This window comes from Somniosus microcephalus, chromosome 4, assembly GCF_052327205.1.
Source record: "Somniosus microcephalus isolate GS21.2 chromosome 4, FLI_Smic_1.0, whole genome shotgun sequence".
Taxonomy (NCBI): Eukaryota; Metazoa; Chordata; class Chondrichthyes; order Squaliformes; family Somniosidae; genus Somniosus; species Somniosus microcephalus.
The window spans coordinates 344,331,494-344,347,786 of record NC_140990.1 but is presented as its reverse complement, the minus strand read 5'-3'; the positions used below and the strand labels follow the sequence as shown (position 1 = coordinate 344,347,786).

Here is a 16,293-nt window from a genome sequence, read left to right as displayed (position 1 = left end):
CCCATTGAGAGTCAGTGCTTGTGGAACTGTACCCCAGTGAGAGTCAGTGTCTGTGGAACTGTACCCCAGTGAGAGTCAGTGTCTGTGGAACTGAACCCCAGTGAGAGTCAGTGTCTGTGGAACTGTACCCCAGTGAGAGTCAGTGTCTGTGGAACTGTACCCCAGTGAGAGTCAGTGTCTGTGGAACTGTACCCTAGTGAGGGTCAGTATCTGTGGAACTATACCCCAGTGAGAGTCAGTGTCTGTGGAACTGTACCCCAGTGAGAGTCAGTGTCTGGAACTATACCCCAGTGAGAGTCAGTATCTGTGGAACTATACCCCAGTGAGAGTCAGTGTCTGTGGAACTGTACCCCAGTGAGAGTCAGTGTCTGTGGAACTGTACCCCAGTGAGAGTCAGTATCTGTGGAACTATACCCCAGTGAGAGTCAGCGTCTGTGGAACTATACCCCAGTGAGAGTCAGTGTCTGTGGAACTATACCCCAGTGAGAGTCAGCGTCTGTGGAACTATACCCCAGTGAGGGTCACTGTCTGTGGAACTGAACCCCAGTGAGAGTCAGTGTCTCTGGAACTATACCCCAGTGAGAGTCAGTGTCTGTGGAACTGTACCCCAGTGAGAGTCAGTGTCTGTGGAACTGTACCCCAGTGAGAGTCAGTGTCTGTGGAACTGTACCCCAGTGAGAGTCAGTGTGTGTGGAACTGTACCCCAGTGAGAGTCAGTGTCTGTGGAACTGTACCCCAGTGAGAGTCAGTGTCTGTGGAACTGTACCCCAGTGAGAGTCAGCGTCTGTGGAACTGTACCCCAGTGAGAGTCAGTGTCTGTGGAACTGTACCCCGGTGAGAGTCAGTGTCTGTGGAACTGTACCCCAGTGAGAGTCAGTGTCTGTGGAACTGTACCCCAGTGAGAGTCAGTGTCTGTGGAACTGTACCCCAGTGAGAGTCAGTGTCTGTGGAACTGTACCCCAGTGAGAGTCAGTGTCTGTAGAACTATACCCCAGTGAGAGTCAGTGTCTGTGGAACTGTACCCCAGTGAGAGTCAGTGTCTGTGGAACTGTACCCCAGTGAGTGTCAGTGTCTGTGGAACTGTACCCCAGTGAGAGTCAGTATCTGTGGAACTATACCCCAGTGAGAGTCAGTGTCTGTGGAACTGTACCCCAGTGAGAGTCAGTGTCTGTGGAACTGTACCCCAGTGAGAGTCAGTATCTGTGGAACTATACCCCAGTGAGAGTCAGTATCTGTGGAACTATACCCCAGTGAGAGTCAGTGTCTGTGGAACTGTACCCCAGTGAGAGTCAGCGTCTGTGGAACTGTACCCCAGTGAGAGTCAGTATCTGTGGAACTATACCCCAGTGAGAGTCAGCGTCTGTGGAACTATACCCCAGTGAGAGTCAGTGTCTGTGGAACTATACCCCAGTGAGAGTCAGCGTCTGTGGAACTATACCCCAGTGAGGGTCACTGTCTGTGGAACTGTACCCCAGTGAGAGTCAGTATCTGTGGAACTATACCCCAGTGAGGGTCACTGTCTGTGGAACTGAACCCCAGTGAGAGTCAGTGTCTGTGGAACTGTACCCCAGTGAGAGTCAGTGTCTGTGGAACTGTACCCCAGTGAGAGTCAGTGTCTGTGGAACTGTACCCCAGTGAGAGTCAGTGTCTGTGGAACTGTACCCCAGTGAGAGTCGGTGTCTGTGGAACTGTACCCCAGTGAGAGTCAGTGTCTGTGGAACTGTACCCCAGTGAGAGTCAGTGTCTGTGGAACTGTACCCCAGTGAGAGTCAGTGTCTGTGGAACTGTACCCCAGTGAGAGTCAGTGTCTGTGGAACTGTACCCCAGTGAGAGTCAGTGTCTGTGGAACTGCACCCCAGTGAGAGTCAGTGTCTGTGGAACTGTACCCCAGTGAGAGTCAGTGTCTGTGGAACTGTACCCCAGTGAGAGTCAGTGTCTGTGGAACTGTACCCCAGTGAGAGTCAGTGCCTGTGGAACTGTACCCCAGTGAGAGTCAGTGTCTGTGGAACTGCACCCCAGTGAGAGTCAGTGTCTGTGGAACTGCACCCCAGTGAGAGTCAGTGTCTGTTGAATTGTTCCCCAGTGAGAGTCAGTGTCTGTGGAACTGTACCCCAGTGAGAGTCAGTGTCATTTTGATGGAAGGGTTGGGGAGTGGGATTCGGCGGATCTCTCCTTCAGGGAGAAGTTCGAGGTGTGAATTCTCGATTTGACTCCTTCTGTGCTGTCAGTTTGCACAATGTGAAGTCGACGCGCACTAAAGGAAGACGCCCTCAATCTGCGTACCTGCTCTCCAGGATGGCCTGTTCCACGTGTGTGCTCCTCTCATGGGCCGAGGCTCCTGGCGACCTCTGGCTCCTGACTGACAGAAACTGCAGCAGCAGCTTTGTGCTCTCTGTCTTCCCAGCTCCACTCTCCCCGCTGTGCAGGTCGCAGGCCACAGGCCGAGGGAGAAAAACATCCACAAGTTAGCCCATCTCTCACTACTTTATTCAGGTAGTTTTCTCATTAGAGTTCAGGAGTGTGGTGATTCTGTTTCTGGGCTAATAGTCCAGAGAATGTGAGTTCAAATCCCACCCTGGTGCAGTTTGAAAATCTGGAACTAAACGTCTGGTCTCAGTAAAAGTGACCATGAATCTGTCGGATTATCGTAACAACCCAACTGGTTCACCAATGTCTTTCAGGGTCGGAAACCTGCCGTCTTTACCTGGTCTCGGCCAGTCTCTGACTCTAGTTCCACACAAACATGGTAACTCTTAACTGGGATTGAGGGATGTGGGGAGAAAGTGGGTGAGTTTTGATCTGATTGTTTCTCCCTGCTCCTGATTTGCTTTGGTTGGGAGCCTGTGTTGAGACTGGCACAGATTGGGGTTCGGAGACTCCCTGACCCAATTCTTGCCTTTTCTACAGAGGGAGCTGGTGGGACCCACGTACCTGATAAGCACACACTGGCTGTCCTGGCGCTTCCACAGGCAGTGGTAACACTCGTTAGCGATTGCAAAGATATGTGGGGGGAGGTCTCCCAGCTGGTGCCTGCTGTACAGCTCGACTGTGCTGGCACTGTACAGGCTCTCGATGGATTTGTACGGATTCACTGCAGTCAGGATCGATCCAATGTTAGTCTGGAAAAAATACAGGATTAGCCTTTCGGGAACTGAGCAATGGGATTACTGCAGAGTGGGACTATCCTGCAATGGGAATATCCTGCAATGGGAATAATCTACAATTGGGAATAGTCTAAATTATTGGAAAAAATTCTGAGGGACAGAATTAGTCTCCACTTGGAGAGGCAAGGATTAATCAGGGATAGTCAGCTTAGCTTTGTCGGGGGGATCATGTCTGACCAATTTGATTGAATTTTTCGAGGGGGTGACTAGTTGTGTGGATGAGGGTAGTGCATTTGATGTAGTCTACATGGACTTCAGTAAGGCTTTTGACAAAACCCCACATGGGAGACTGGTCAAGAAGGTAAGAGCCCATGGGATCCAGGGCAATTGGATCCAAAATTGGCTTAGTGGCAGGAGGCAGAGGGTGATGGTGGAAGGTTGTTTTTGTGACTGGAAGCCTGTGTCCAGTGGTGTACCGCAGGGATCGGTGCTGGGTCCTTTGCTGTTTGTAGTGTACATTAATGATTTAGATATGAATGTAGGAGGTATGATCAGTAAGTTCGCAGATGACATGAAAATTGGTGGAGTGGTAAATAGCGAGGAGGGAAGCCTCAGGCTACAGGACGATATAGATGGGATGGTTAGATGGGCAGAACAGTGGCAAATGGAATTTAACCCTGAAAAGTGTGAGGTGATGCATTTTGGGAGGACAAACAAGGCAAGGGAATACACAATGAATGGTAGGACCCTAGGAAGGACAGAGGATCAGAGGGACCTTGGTGTGCATGTACATAGATCCCTGAAGGCAGCAGGACAGGTAGATAAGTTGGTTAAAAAGGCACATGGGATACTTGCCTTCATTATGGATGTCCAATCCCTCTACACCTCCATCCCCCACCAGGATGACCTGAGGGCACTCCGCTTCTTCCTTGAACAGAGGCCCAACCAGTCCCCATCCACCACCAGCCTCCTCCGCCTGGCTGAACTTGTTCTCACATTGAACAACTTCTCCTTTGACTCCACTCACTTCCTCCAAATTAAAGGTGTTGCTATGGGGACCCACATGGGTCCTAGCTATGCCTGCCTGTTCGTGGGATATGTGGAACACTCTTTGTTCCAGTCCTACTCAGGTCCCCTCCCTCACCTCTTTTTCCAGTACATCGATGACTGTATTGATGCCGTTTCCTGCTCTCGCCCTGAACTAGATAACTCGATAAGTTCATTCACGTTACTTCCAATTTCCACCCTTCCTTCACCTTCACATGGTCCATCTCCGACTCTTCCCTTCCTTGACTTCTCCGTCTCCATTTCTGGCGATCGGCTTTCGACAAACATCCACTACAAGCCCACCGACTCCCACAGCTACCTGGACTACCCTTCCTCCCACCCTGCTTCCTGTAAGGACCCTATTCCATTCTCCCAGTTTCTCCGTCTCCGCCGCGTCTGCTCCGACGATGCCACCTTCCATACCAGTGCTTCTGACATGTCTTCCTTTTTCCTCAACCGAGGATTCCCCTCTACTGTGGTTGACACGGCCCTTGACCGTGTCCGTTCTATTTCCCGCACTTCTGCTCTCACCTCTTCCCCTCCCTCCCAGAACCACGATAGGGTTCCCCTTGTCCTCACCTTTCACCCCACCAGCCTCCACATTCAACGGATCATCCTCCGCCATTTCCGCCACCTCCAACGTGATCCCACCACCAAATACATCTTCCCCTCACCTCCCCTTTCAGCATTCCGAAGGGACCGCTCCCTCCGCGACACCCTGGTCCACTCCTCAATCACCCCCAACAGCCCTTCCCCTTCGCCCGGCACCTTCCCGTGCAAGCACAGGAGATGCAACACATGCTCTTTTACCTCCTCCCTTCCCACTGTCCAGGGCCCCAAACACCCCTTCCAGGTGAAACAGCGATTTACTTGTACTTCTTGCAATTTAATATACTGTATTCGCTGCTCACGATGTGGTCTCCTCTACATTGGGGAGACCAAACGCAGATTGGGCGACCGCTTTGCGGAACACCTCCGTTCAGTCCGTAAGGGTGACCCTGAGCTTCCGGTCGCCTGTCACTTTAATTCTCCGCTTCACTCCCACTCTGACCTCTCTGTCCTCGGCCTATTACATTGTTCCAATGAAGCTCAACGTAAGCTCGAGGAACAGCACCTCATCTTTCGATTAGGCACGTTACAGTCTGCCAGGCTCAACACCGAGTTCAACAATTTCAGATCATAATCTCTGCCCCCATTTTTCATGCAGTATGATTTTGCCATTCCCATTTGCAACATTTTCACAGTATATTCTTTGAATTCCTTCCTCCCCTCATAAACCCCCTCCCCCTCTCTGTCTCTGCACCTGCTTAATATCTGTTACATCTCCAGCTTTTTCCAGTCCTGATGAAGGGTCCCAGACCTGAAACGTTAACTCGGTTTCTCTCTCCACGGATGCTGCCTGGCCTGCTGAGTGTTTCCAGCATTTTCTGTTATTTGAGGTTATGATGGAGCTGTACAAAACGCTAGTTAGGCCACAGCTGGAGTACTGTGTGCAGTCCTGGTTGCCACACTATAGGAAGGATGTGATTGCATTGGAGAGGGTGCAGAGGAGATTCACCAGGATGTTACCTGGGCTGGAGAGCTTCAGCTATGAAGAGAGACTGGACAGGCTGGGGTTGTTTTCCTTGGAGCAGAGAAGGCTGAGGGGGACCTGATTGAGGTGTACAAAATTATGAGGGGCATAGATAGGGTAGATAGAAAGGAACTTTTCCCCTTAATAGAGGGGTCAATAACCAGGGAGCATAGTTTCAAGGTAAGGGGCAGGAGGTTTAGAGGGGATTTGAGGAAAAACTTTTTCACCCAGAGGGTGGTTGGAATCTGGAACTCACTGCCTGAAAGGGTGGTAGAGGCAGGAGCCCTCACAACATTCAAGAAGCATTTAGACGAGCACTTAAAACACCACAGCATACAAGGCTACGGACCAAGTGCTGGAAAATGGGATTAGAATAGACAGGGCTTGATGGCCGGCGCGGACACGATGGGCCGAAGGGCCTCTTTCGGTGCAGTATAACTCTATGACTCTGTGTCCTGCAATGGGAATATCCTACAATGGGAATAGTCTACAATTGGGAATATCATACAATGGAATAGTCCACAATTGGGAATATCATACAATGGAATAGTCTACAATTGGGAATATCCTGCAATGGGAATAGTCTACAATTGGGAATATCCTGCAATGGGAATATCCTGCAATTGGGAATATCCTGCAATTGGGAATAGTCTGCAATTGGGAATAGTCTACAATTGGAATATTCTGCAATGGGAATATCCTACAATTGCAGGATATTCTGAATTGTAGGATATTAACTGGGATAAAATGAGTGTGAAGGGGATAGAAGGTGCGGAATTCCTAAAATGCATCCAGGAGAACTTTTTTAGCCAGTATGTAGCAAGCCCAACAAGGGAGGGGGCGGTTCTGGACTTAGTTTTAGGGAATGAAGCTGGGCAGGTAGAAGGCGTATCAGTGGGGGAGCATTTTGGTGCTAGTGACCATAATTCAGTTAGATTTAAGGTAGTTATGGAAAAGGACAAGGATAGACCAGGAATAAAAAATCTAAATTGGGGAAAAGCAAATTTTGCTAAGCTCAGTGGGGATTTAGCCATAGTGGACTGGAAACGGCTACTTGAAGGTAAATCAGTGTCAGAGCAGTGGGAGGCATTCAAGGAGGAGATCCGGAGGGTTCAGACCAAACATGTACCCTTAAAGAAAAAAGGTGGGACTAACAAATCTAGAGCCCCCTGGATGTCTAGAGACATGCAGGGTAGGATTTTAAAAAAGGGAGGCGTATGACAGATACCGAGGGCTAAATACTCCAGAATCTTCAGAGGAGTACAGAAAGTGCAGGGGTGCAATTAAAAATTATATTAGGAAAGCAAAGAGAGAGCATGAAAAATTCTTGGCAAGTAAAATCAAGGAAAACCCAAAGATGTTTTATAAATATATTAAGAGTAAGAGGATAACTAAAGAAAGGGTAGGGCCTATTAGAGATCATGAGGGTAATCTGTGTGTGGAGGCGGGAGATGTCAGTAGGGTTCTTGATGAATACTTTGTGTCTGTTTTCACAAAGGAGAGGGGCGGAGCAGACATTGCTATCCGGGGGGAGGAGTGTGAAATATTAGATGAATTAAACATAGTGAGAGAGGAAGTATTAAGGGGTTTAGCAGCTTTAAAAGTGGATAAATCCCCGGGCCCGGATGAAATGTATCCCAGGCTGTTAAGCAAAGCAAAAGAGGAAATAGCAGAGGCCCTGACCATCATTTTCCAATCCTCTCTGGCTTCAGGTGTGGTGCCGGAGGACTGGAGGACTGCTAATGTGGTACCCTTGTTTAAAAAGGGAGAAAAGGATAGACCGAGTAATTACAGGCCAGTCAGCCTAACCTCGGTGGTGGGAAAATTATTGGAACGAATTCTGAAGGACAGGATAAATCTTCATTTAGAAAGACACGGATTAATCGAGGATAGTCAGCACGGATTTGTTAAAGGAAGGTCATGTCTGACAAACTTGATTGAATTTTTTGAGGAGGTAACAAGGAGGGTAGATGAGGGTAGTGCGTTTGATGTAGTGTATATGGACTTTAGCAAGGCTTTTGATAGGGTTCCACATGGCAGACTGGTCACGAAGTTAAAAGTCCATGGGATCCAGGGCAAAGTGTCGAGTTGGATTCAAAACTGGCTCAGAGACAGGAAGCAGAGGGTAATGGTTGATGGTGTTTTTGTGACTGGAAGGCTGTTTCCAGTGGGGTTCCGCAGGGCTCAGTACTAGGTCCCTTGCTTTTTGTGGTATATATCAATGATCTAGACTTGACTAGAGGGGGTATGATTAAGAAGTTTGCAGATGATACTAAAATCGGCTGTGTGGTTGATTCTTCTTCTTAGGCAGTCCCTCGGAACCGAGGATGACTTGCTTCCACATTAAAAATGAGTTCTCAGGTGACTGATGAGTCCAATGCGGGACCTACAGTCTCTGTCACAGGTGGGGCAGATGGTGGTTGAAGGGGCGGGTGGGTGGGGTGCTTGGGTTGACGTGCGCTCCTTGCGCTTGGCTTCCGCTTGCTCCCGACGAAGAGACTCAAGGTGTTCGGCGCCTTCCCGGATGCTTCTCCTCCACTTTGTGCGGTCTTGGGCCAGGGATTCCCAGGTGTCGGAGGGGATGTTACACTTTTTCAAGGAGGCTTTGAGGGTGTCCTTGAAGCGTTTCCTCTGCCTACCTGAGGCTCTCTTGCCGTGTCGGAGCTCCGAGTAGAGCGCTTGTTTTGGGAGTCTCGTATCGGGCATGCGGACAATGTGACCCGTCCATTGGAGCTGATCGAGCGTGGTCAAAGCTTCATTGCTGGGGACGTTGGTGCGCCTATCCTGCCAATGGATTTGCAGGATCTTGCGGAGGCAGCGTTGGTGGTACCTCTCCAGTGCTTTGAAGTTGATGCTGAAGAAGGAAGCTGTTGACTGCAGGAAGATATCAATAAATTGGTCAGGTGGGCAGAACAGTGGCAAATGGAATTCAATCCGGAGAAGTGTGAGGTAATGCAAAATAACAACAGGAAATGCTGGAAAAACTCAGCAGGTCAGGCAACATCCGTGGAGAGAAATTTGAGTTGACGTTTCAGGTCGAAACCCTTCTTCAAAACTGGAAAGAAAAGAAAGTAGATCGAAGGCAGGGCTGCGATCGAACAAAAGAGACAATAAAAGGTATTCGAAACCAGACGAGATGGTAATAGGCCGGTGGAGACAAAAGGCAGCTGAGATTAGGTGTGGAGTGTACGGGCAGGTAAGAGACAGCTGCCAGGTGGGAGAGAGAAATAAAAGGAAAGGCGGGGGGGAAGGAAGACCCAAAACAAAGGGGTGGAAACAATTATAAGTAAAAAAGTAATAGGGCCCGAGGTTATGATCTGAAATTGTTGAACTGGATGTTGAGTCTGGAAGGCTGCAGAGTGCCTAATCGGAAGATGAGGTGCTGTTCCTCGAGTTTACGTTGAGCTTCCGTGGAACAATACAAGAGGCCAAGGACGGTGAGGTCCGAGTGGGAATGGAGCGGTGAATTAAAGTGACAGGCGACCGGAAGCTCGGGGTCACCCTTACGGACTGAACGGAGGTGTTCCGCAAAGCGGTCACCCAATCTGCGTTTGGTCTCCCCAATGTAGAGGAGACCGCATCGTGAGCAGCGAATACAGTATACTAGATTGCAAGAAGTACAAGTAAATCGGTGTTTCACCTGGAAGGGGTGTTTGGGGCCCTGGACAGTGGGAAGGGGGGAGGTATAGGGGCAGGTGTTACATCTCCTCCGCTTGCACGGGAAGGTGCCGGGCGAAGAGGAAGGGCTGTTTGGGGTGATAGAGGAGTGGACTAGGGTGTCTCGGAGGGAGCGGTCCCTACGGAATGCTGAAAGGGGAGGGGAGAAGATGTGTTTGGTGGTGGGATCACTTTGGAGGTAGCGGAAATGGCGGAGGATGATCCGTTGAATGTGGAGGCTGGTGGGGTGAAAGGTGAGGACAAGGGGAACCCTATCGTGGTTCCGGGAGGGAGGGGCAGGGGTGAGGGCAGAAGTGCGGGAGATAGAACGGACACAGTCGAGGGCCGTGTCAACCACGGTAGAGGGGAATCCTCGGTTGCGGAAAAAGGAAGACATGTCGGAAGAGGGAGACCAAACGCAGATTGGGTGACCGCTTTGCGGAACACCTCCGTTCAGTCCGTAAGGGTGACCCCGAGCTTCCGGTCGCCTGTCACTTTAATTCACCGTTCCATTCCCACTCGGACCTCACCGTCCTTGGCCTCTTGTATTGTTCCACGGAAGCTCAACGTAAACTCGAGGAACAGCAACTCATCTTCCAATTAGGCACTTTGCAGCCTTCCGGACTCAATATCGAGTTCAACAATTTCAGATCATAACCTCGGGCCCTATTACTTTTTTACTTATAATTTTTTCCACCCTTTTGTTTTGGGTCTTCCTTTCCCCCCCCCCCCCCCCCAACCCCTTTCCTTTTATTTCTCTCTCCCACCGGGCAGCTGTCTCTTACCTGCCCGTGCACTTCACACCTAATCTCAGCTGCCTTTTGTCTCCACCGGCCTATTACCATCTCGTCTAGTTTCGAATACCTCTTATTGTCTCTTTTACTTCTTTTGTTCTCTCCCAGCCCTGCCTTCGATCTATTTTATTTCCTTTCCAGTTTTGAAAAAGGGTTTCGACCCGAAACGTCAACTCAAATTTCTCTCCACGGATGTTGCCTGGCCTGCTGAGTTTTTCCAGCATTTTCTGTTGTTATTTCGGATTTCCAGCATCTGCAGTATTTTGCTATCGTGCTAGTGTGAGGTAATGCATTTGGGGATGGCTAACAAGGATAGGGATACAAAGGACTAAAGACAGAGGAAGCCCTAGAGGAGTATAAAAAGTGCGGGGGGATACTTAAAAAAGAAATTAGGAGAGCGAAGAGGGGCCATGAAATAACACTGGCGAGCAAAATAAAGGAAAATCCTACGGTGTTTTATAAGTATAATTAAGGGCAAGAGGATAACCAGGGAAAGAGTAGGGCCCATTAGGGACCAAAGTGGCAATCTGTGTGTAGAGCCAGATGATGTAGGTGGGGTTTTAAATGAATTTTTTGCATGTATTCACTATGAAGAAGGACGATGTAGACATAGAAATCGGGCAGGGGGACTGTGATATGCTTGAACATATTAGCATCGAGAGGGAGGAGGTACCAGCGGTTTTAGCGGGCTTAAAAGTGGATAAATCCCCAGGCCCGGATGAGATGTATCCCAGGCTACTATGTGAGGCAAAGGAGGAGATTGCAGGGGCTCTGACACAAATTTTCAGAACCTCTCTGGCCACAGGGGATGTGCCAGAGGACTGGAGAACAGCTAACGTAGTACCATTATTCAAGAAGGGTAGTAGGGATAAACCAGGGAATTACAGGCCAGTGAGCCTAACATCAGTGGTAGAGAAATTATTGGAAGAAATTCTGAGGGACAGAATTAGTCTCCACTTGGAGAGGCAAGGATTAATTAGGGATAGCCAGCATGGCTTTGTCAAGGGAAGATCATGTCTGACCAATTTCATTGAATTTTTCGAGGGGGTGACTAGGTGTGTGGATGAGGGTAGTGCAGTGGATGTGGTTTACATGGATTTCAGTAAGGCTTTTGATAAAGTCCTGCATAGGAGACTGGTCAGTAAGGTAAGAGCCCATGGGATCCAGGGTGCCTTGGCACATTGGATCCAAAACTGGCTTAGTGGCAGGAGGCAGAGGGTGATGGTGGAAGGTTGTTTTTGTGACTGGAAGCCTGTGTCCAGTGGGGTACCGCAGGGATCGGTGCTGGGTCCCTTGCTGTTTGTGGTCTACATTAATGATTTGGATGTGAATGTAAAGGGTATGATCAGTAAGTTCGCAGATGACACGAAAATTGGTGGGGTGGTAAATAGCGAGGAGGGAAGCCCCAGGCTACAAGACGATATAGATGGGTTGGTCAGATGGGCGGAACAGTGGCAAATGGAATTTAACCCTGAAAAGTGTGAGGTGATGCATTTTGGACGGACTAACAAGGCAAGGGAATACACAATGAATGGTAAGACCCTAGGAAAGACAGAGGATCAGAGGGACCTTGGTGTGCATGTACATAGATCCCTGAAGGCAGCAGAACAGGTGGATAAGGTGGTTAAAATGGCATATGGGATACTTGCCTTCATTAGCCGAGGCATAGAATATAAGAGCAGGGAGGTTATGATGGAGCTGTACAAAACGCTGGTAAGGCCACAGCTGGAGTACTGTGTGCAGTTCTGGTCGCCACACTATAGGAAGGATGTGATTGCTTTGGAGAGGGTGCAGAGGAGATTTACCAGGATGTTACCTGGGCTGGAGCGCTTCAGCTATGAAGAAAGACTGGACAGGCTGGGGTTGTTTTCCTTGGAGCAGAGAAGGCTGAGGGGGGACCTGATTGAGGTGTACAAAATTATGAGGGGCATAGATAGGGTAGATAGTAAGGAACTTTTCCCCTTAGTAGAGGGGTCAATAACAAGGGGGCATAAATTCAAGGTAAGGGGCAGGAGGTTTAGAGGGGATTTGAGGAAAAACTTTTTCACCCAGAGGGTGGTTGGAATCTGGAACTCACTGCCTGAAAGGGTGGTAGAGGCAGGAACCCTCACAACATTCAAGAAGCATTTGGATGAACACTTGAAATGCCATAGCATACAAGGCTATGGACCAAGTGCTGGAAAATGGGATTAGATTAGACAGGACTTGATGGCCGGCGCGGACGCGATGGGCCGAAGGGCCTCTTTCTGTGCTGTATAACTCTATGACTCTATTAAATGGTAGGACACTGAGTAGTGTAGAGGAACAAAGGGACCTTGTGGTGCATGTCCACAGATACCTGAAGGTAACAGGCCAGGTAGATAAGGTGGTTAAGAAGGCAAACGGAATGCTTGCCTTTATTAGCCGTGGCATAAAATACAAGAGCAGGGGGGTTATGCTTCAACTGTATAAAACACTAGTTAGGCCTCAGCTAGAGTACTGCGTGCAGTTCTGGTCACCACATCACAGGAAAGATGTGATTGCACTAGAGAGGGTACAGAGGAGATTTACAAGGATGTTGCTGGGAGTAGAGAATCTTAGCTCTGAGGAAAGACTGGATAGGCTGGGTCTGTTTTCCTTGGAACAGAGGAGGCTGAGGGGAGACCTTATTGAGGTGTATAAAATTATGAGGGGCCTAGATAAAGTAGATAGAAAGGACCTATTTCCCTTAGCAGAGGGGTCAAAAACCAGGGGGCACAGATTTAAAGTAATTGGTGGAAGGTTTAGAAGGGATTTGAGGGGAAATTTCTTCACCCAGAGGGTTGTGGGGGTCTGGAACTCACTGCCTGAAAGGGTGGTAGAGGCAGGAACCCTAACCACATTTAAAAAATACTTGGATGTGCACTTGGGGATGTTCTAACCTGCAGGGCTACGGACCAAGAGCTGGGAAGTGGGATTAGGCCGGATAGCTCTTTGTTGGCAGGCGCGGACACGATGGGCCGAAATGGCCTCCTTCCGTGCTGGAACATTCTATGATTCTATATCCTGCAATTGGGAATATCCTACAATTGGGAATAGTCTACAATTGGGAATATCCTACAATGGGAATAGTCTACAATTGGAATATCCTGCAATTGGGAATATCCTACAATTGGGAATATCCTACAATTGGAATATCCTACAATTGGAATATCCTACAATTGGAATATCCTGCAATTGGAATATCCTACAATTGGGAATATCCTGCAATTGGAATATCCTGCAATTGGAATATCCTACAATTGGGAATATCCTACAATTGGAATATCCTACAATTGGGAATATCCTACAATTGGGAATATCCTGCAATTGGAATATCCTACAATTGGGAATATCCTACAATTGGAATATCCTGCAATTGGAATATCCTACAATTGGAATATCCTACAATTGGAATATCCTACAATTGGAATATCCTACAATTGGGAATATCCTACAATTGGAATATCCTACAATTGGAATAGTCTACAATTGGGAATATCATACAATTGGGAATATCCTACAATTGGGAATATCCTACAATTGGAAATATCCTACAATTGGAATATCCTACAATTGGGAATATCCTACAATTGGAATATCCTACAATTGGAATATCCTACAATGGGAATAGTCTACAATTGGGAATATCCTACAATTGGGAATATCCTACAATTGGGAATATCCTACAATTGGGAATATCCTACAATTGGAATATCCTACAATTGGAATATCCTACAATGGGAATAGTCTACAATTGGGAATATCATACAATTGGGAATATCCTACAATTGGGAATATCCTACAATTGGAAATATCCTACAATTGGGAATATCCTGCAATGATCACATTGAAATCGACACTTGAGGTGAGGTTTTTGTGGGAATGGTAATGTGGTGATGCAGCTCACTGCTTCCATATGGGCTCAAATCGAGCCCCAGATGGAATGACTGGCTCTGCTCTGTGATGGGGGACTGAGGGAGAATCTACAATACAATAATCAGACACAGAGGGGTCGATTTTGTCGAACCTGTCGGGAAGAAGGCGGGGCTTCCCCTTTCGGGTTTCTGACCCGCCTACTTCGACGTCTGGCCAATCCGCGTGATTTTCCCTTGATTGACCTTGTTGAGCCCGCCCAGTGGGCTCAGCAGGCCAATTAAGGGCCACTCGGCAACAGGTGACGTCACAGACTGAAATTTCATCTGTCAAGATTTCTGACAGATGAAATATCAGTGTTTCACAGTTGTTTGAAGCTGTCAAACACTGACAGTCTGATTTCTAAGATGAGTCATTCTGCGCAGACTCATTTCGAAATCTCAGCAGCACTAAAAGCTGAAGGCTGTCACTTTTGACAGATCGCAGCCGTTCAGCTTTCAGTTCCGGCTGAGTGCTGCGCTCCCAACGGCTACAGGAAGAAAGGCTGTTAAGGTAAGTAAAGGTAAGTAAAAGTTCTTTACACACTTTAGACACACCAAATACACTTACTTTTACACTCATGCACCCTTCACTCACCTGAGCGCCGACATCGCGACCCATCCAACTCATTCAACCCGACGGCCCGCCTGCTCTAACCTGGCGTGGTTTGGAGCCGTCGGGAAACTCACACGAAACCCCTCAAAATAGGGATTAGGCTAAAAACTGCCTGTTAACAGGCAGTTAATTGGCACTAATCCCTTCCCGCCTGGTTTTGGCGGGTCCCAGTGCGGGGCAGGTACCCGCCGCCCCTGAAACTTACGTGGGGCGGGGTTTTGGGCGGGATGGTGTCGGGACCCCCAAAGTCGGGATTCCGCCCCCCCCCCCCACACACCTGAAACCCCGCCTGATGGCTCCCCGAAAATCTAGCCCAGAGTCTGGATGGAGCAGGACTGCTGGGCTGAATGGCCTCTCGATGCTCTGGAAGGCCAGCTCTAGGTCACTGATGACACTCTGCTTGGGCTGATCAGGAGTGACTGTCACATGTGCGAGGAGTTGGACGCTCTCATCCCGACAACAACAACTTGTATTTAAATAGCGCCTTTAACATAGTAAAACGTCCCAAGACGTTTCACAGAAGTGTTAAAAGACAAAAACTTTGACACGGAGCCACATAGAGATATTAGAGCTGGTGACCAAAAGCTTGGTCGAAGTGGTCGGTTTTAAGGAGTGTCTTAAAGGACTAGAGAGAGGCGGCAAGGTTTAGGGGGGGAATTCCAGAGCTTGGGGCCCAGGCGGTTGAAGGCACGGCCACCAATGGTGGAGCGATTAAAATCGGGGATGCTCAAGAGGGCAGACTTAGAGGAGCGCAGATATCTCGGGGGGTTGTGAGGCTGAAGGAGGTTACAGAGATAGGGAGGGGCGAGGCCATGGGAGGGATTTGAAAACAAGGATGAGAAGATTTTGAAATCGAGGTGTTGCTAAACCGGGAACCAATGTAGGTCAGCGAGCACAGGGGTGATGGCCGAACGGGGGGCTTGGTGCGAGTTAGGACACGGGCAGCCGAGTTTTGGATGACCTCAAGTTTACGTCGGGTGGAATGTGGGAGGCCAGCCAGGAGTGCATTGGAATAGTCAAGTCTAGAGGTAACAAAGGCATGGATGAGGGTTTCAGCAGCGGATGCGGTGAGGCGGGGCAGAGACGGGCGATGTTATGGAGATGGAAGTAGGCGGTCTTTGTTATGCTGCAGATATGTGGTCGGAAGCTTATTTCAGGGTCAAATATGACACCAAGGTTCGTGAACAGTAAGGTTCAGCCTCAGACAGATGTTCGGGAGAGGGATGGAGTCAGTGGCTAGGGAACGGAGTTTTTGGCGGGGCCGAAAACAATGGCTTCAGTCTGCCCGATATTTAATTGGAGAGAAAATTTCTGCTCATCCAGAACTGGATGTCAGACAAGCAGTTCTGACAATTTAGACACCGTGGAGGGTTCGAGAGAAGTGTGGTGGTGAGATAGAGCTGGGTCTCATCAGTGTACCATGTGGAAACTGATGCTGTGTTTTCGGATGATGTCGCCAAGGGGCAGCATGTAGATGAAAAATAGGAGATGGCCAAGGATAGTTCCTTGGAGGACACCAGAGGTAATGATGCGGGAGTGGGAAGAGAAGCCGTTGCAGGTGATTCTCTGGCTACGATTAGATAGATCAGAA

The 16,293-nt window shown here is 48.8% G+C and overlaps 1 protein-coding gene across 1 annotated transcript in view; it reads right to left on the bottom strand.

Moving 5' to 3' along the window:
- Nucleotides 1-2,270: 2,270 nt before the first annotated feature.
- Nucleotides 2,271-16,293, bottom strand: part of LOC147120734 (unconventional myosin-X-like) — a 14,379-nt gene continuing 356 nt past the window's right edge. The window contains exons 2-3 of the mRNA XM_085984247.1: nt 2,932-3,119; nt 2,271-2,418 (exon numbers count right to left, since the gene is read on the bottom strand). Coding sequence (XP_085840373.1) covers nt 2,271-2,418; nt 2,932-3,119 — 336 coding nt within the window. The remainder of the gene's footprint in view (nt 2,419-2,931; nt 3,120-16,293) is intronic.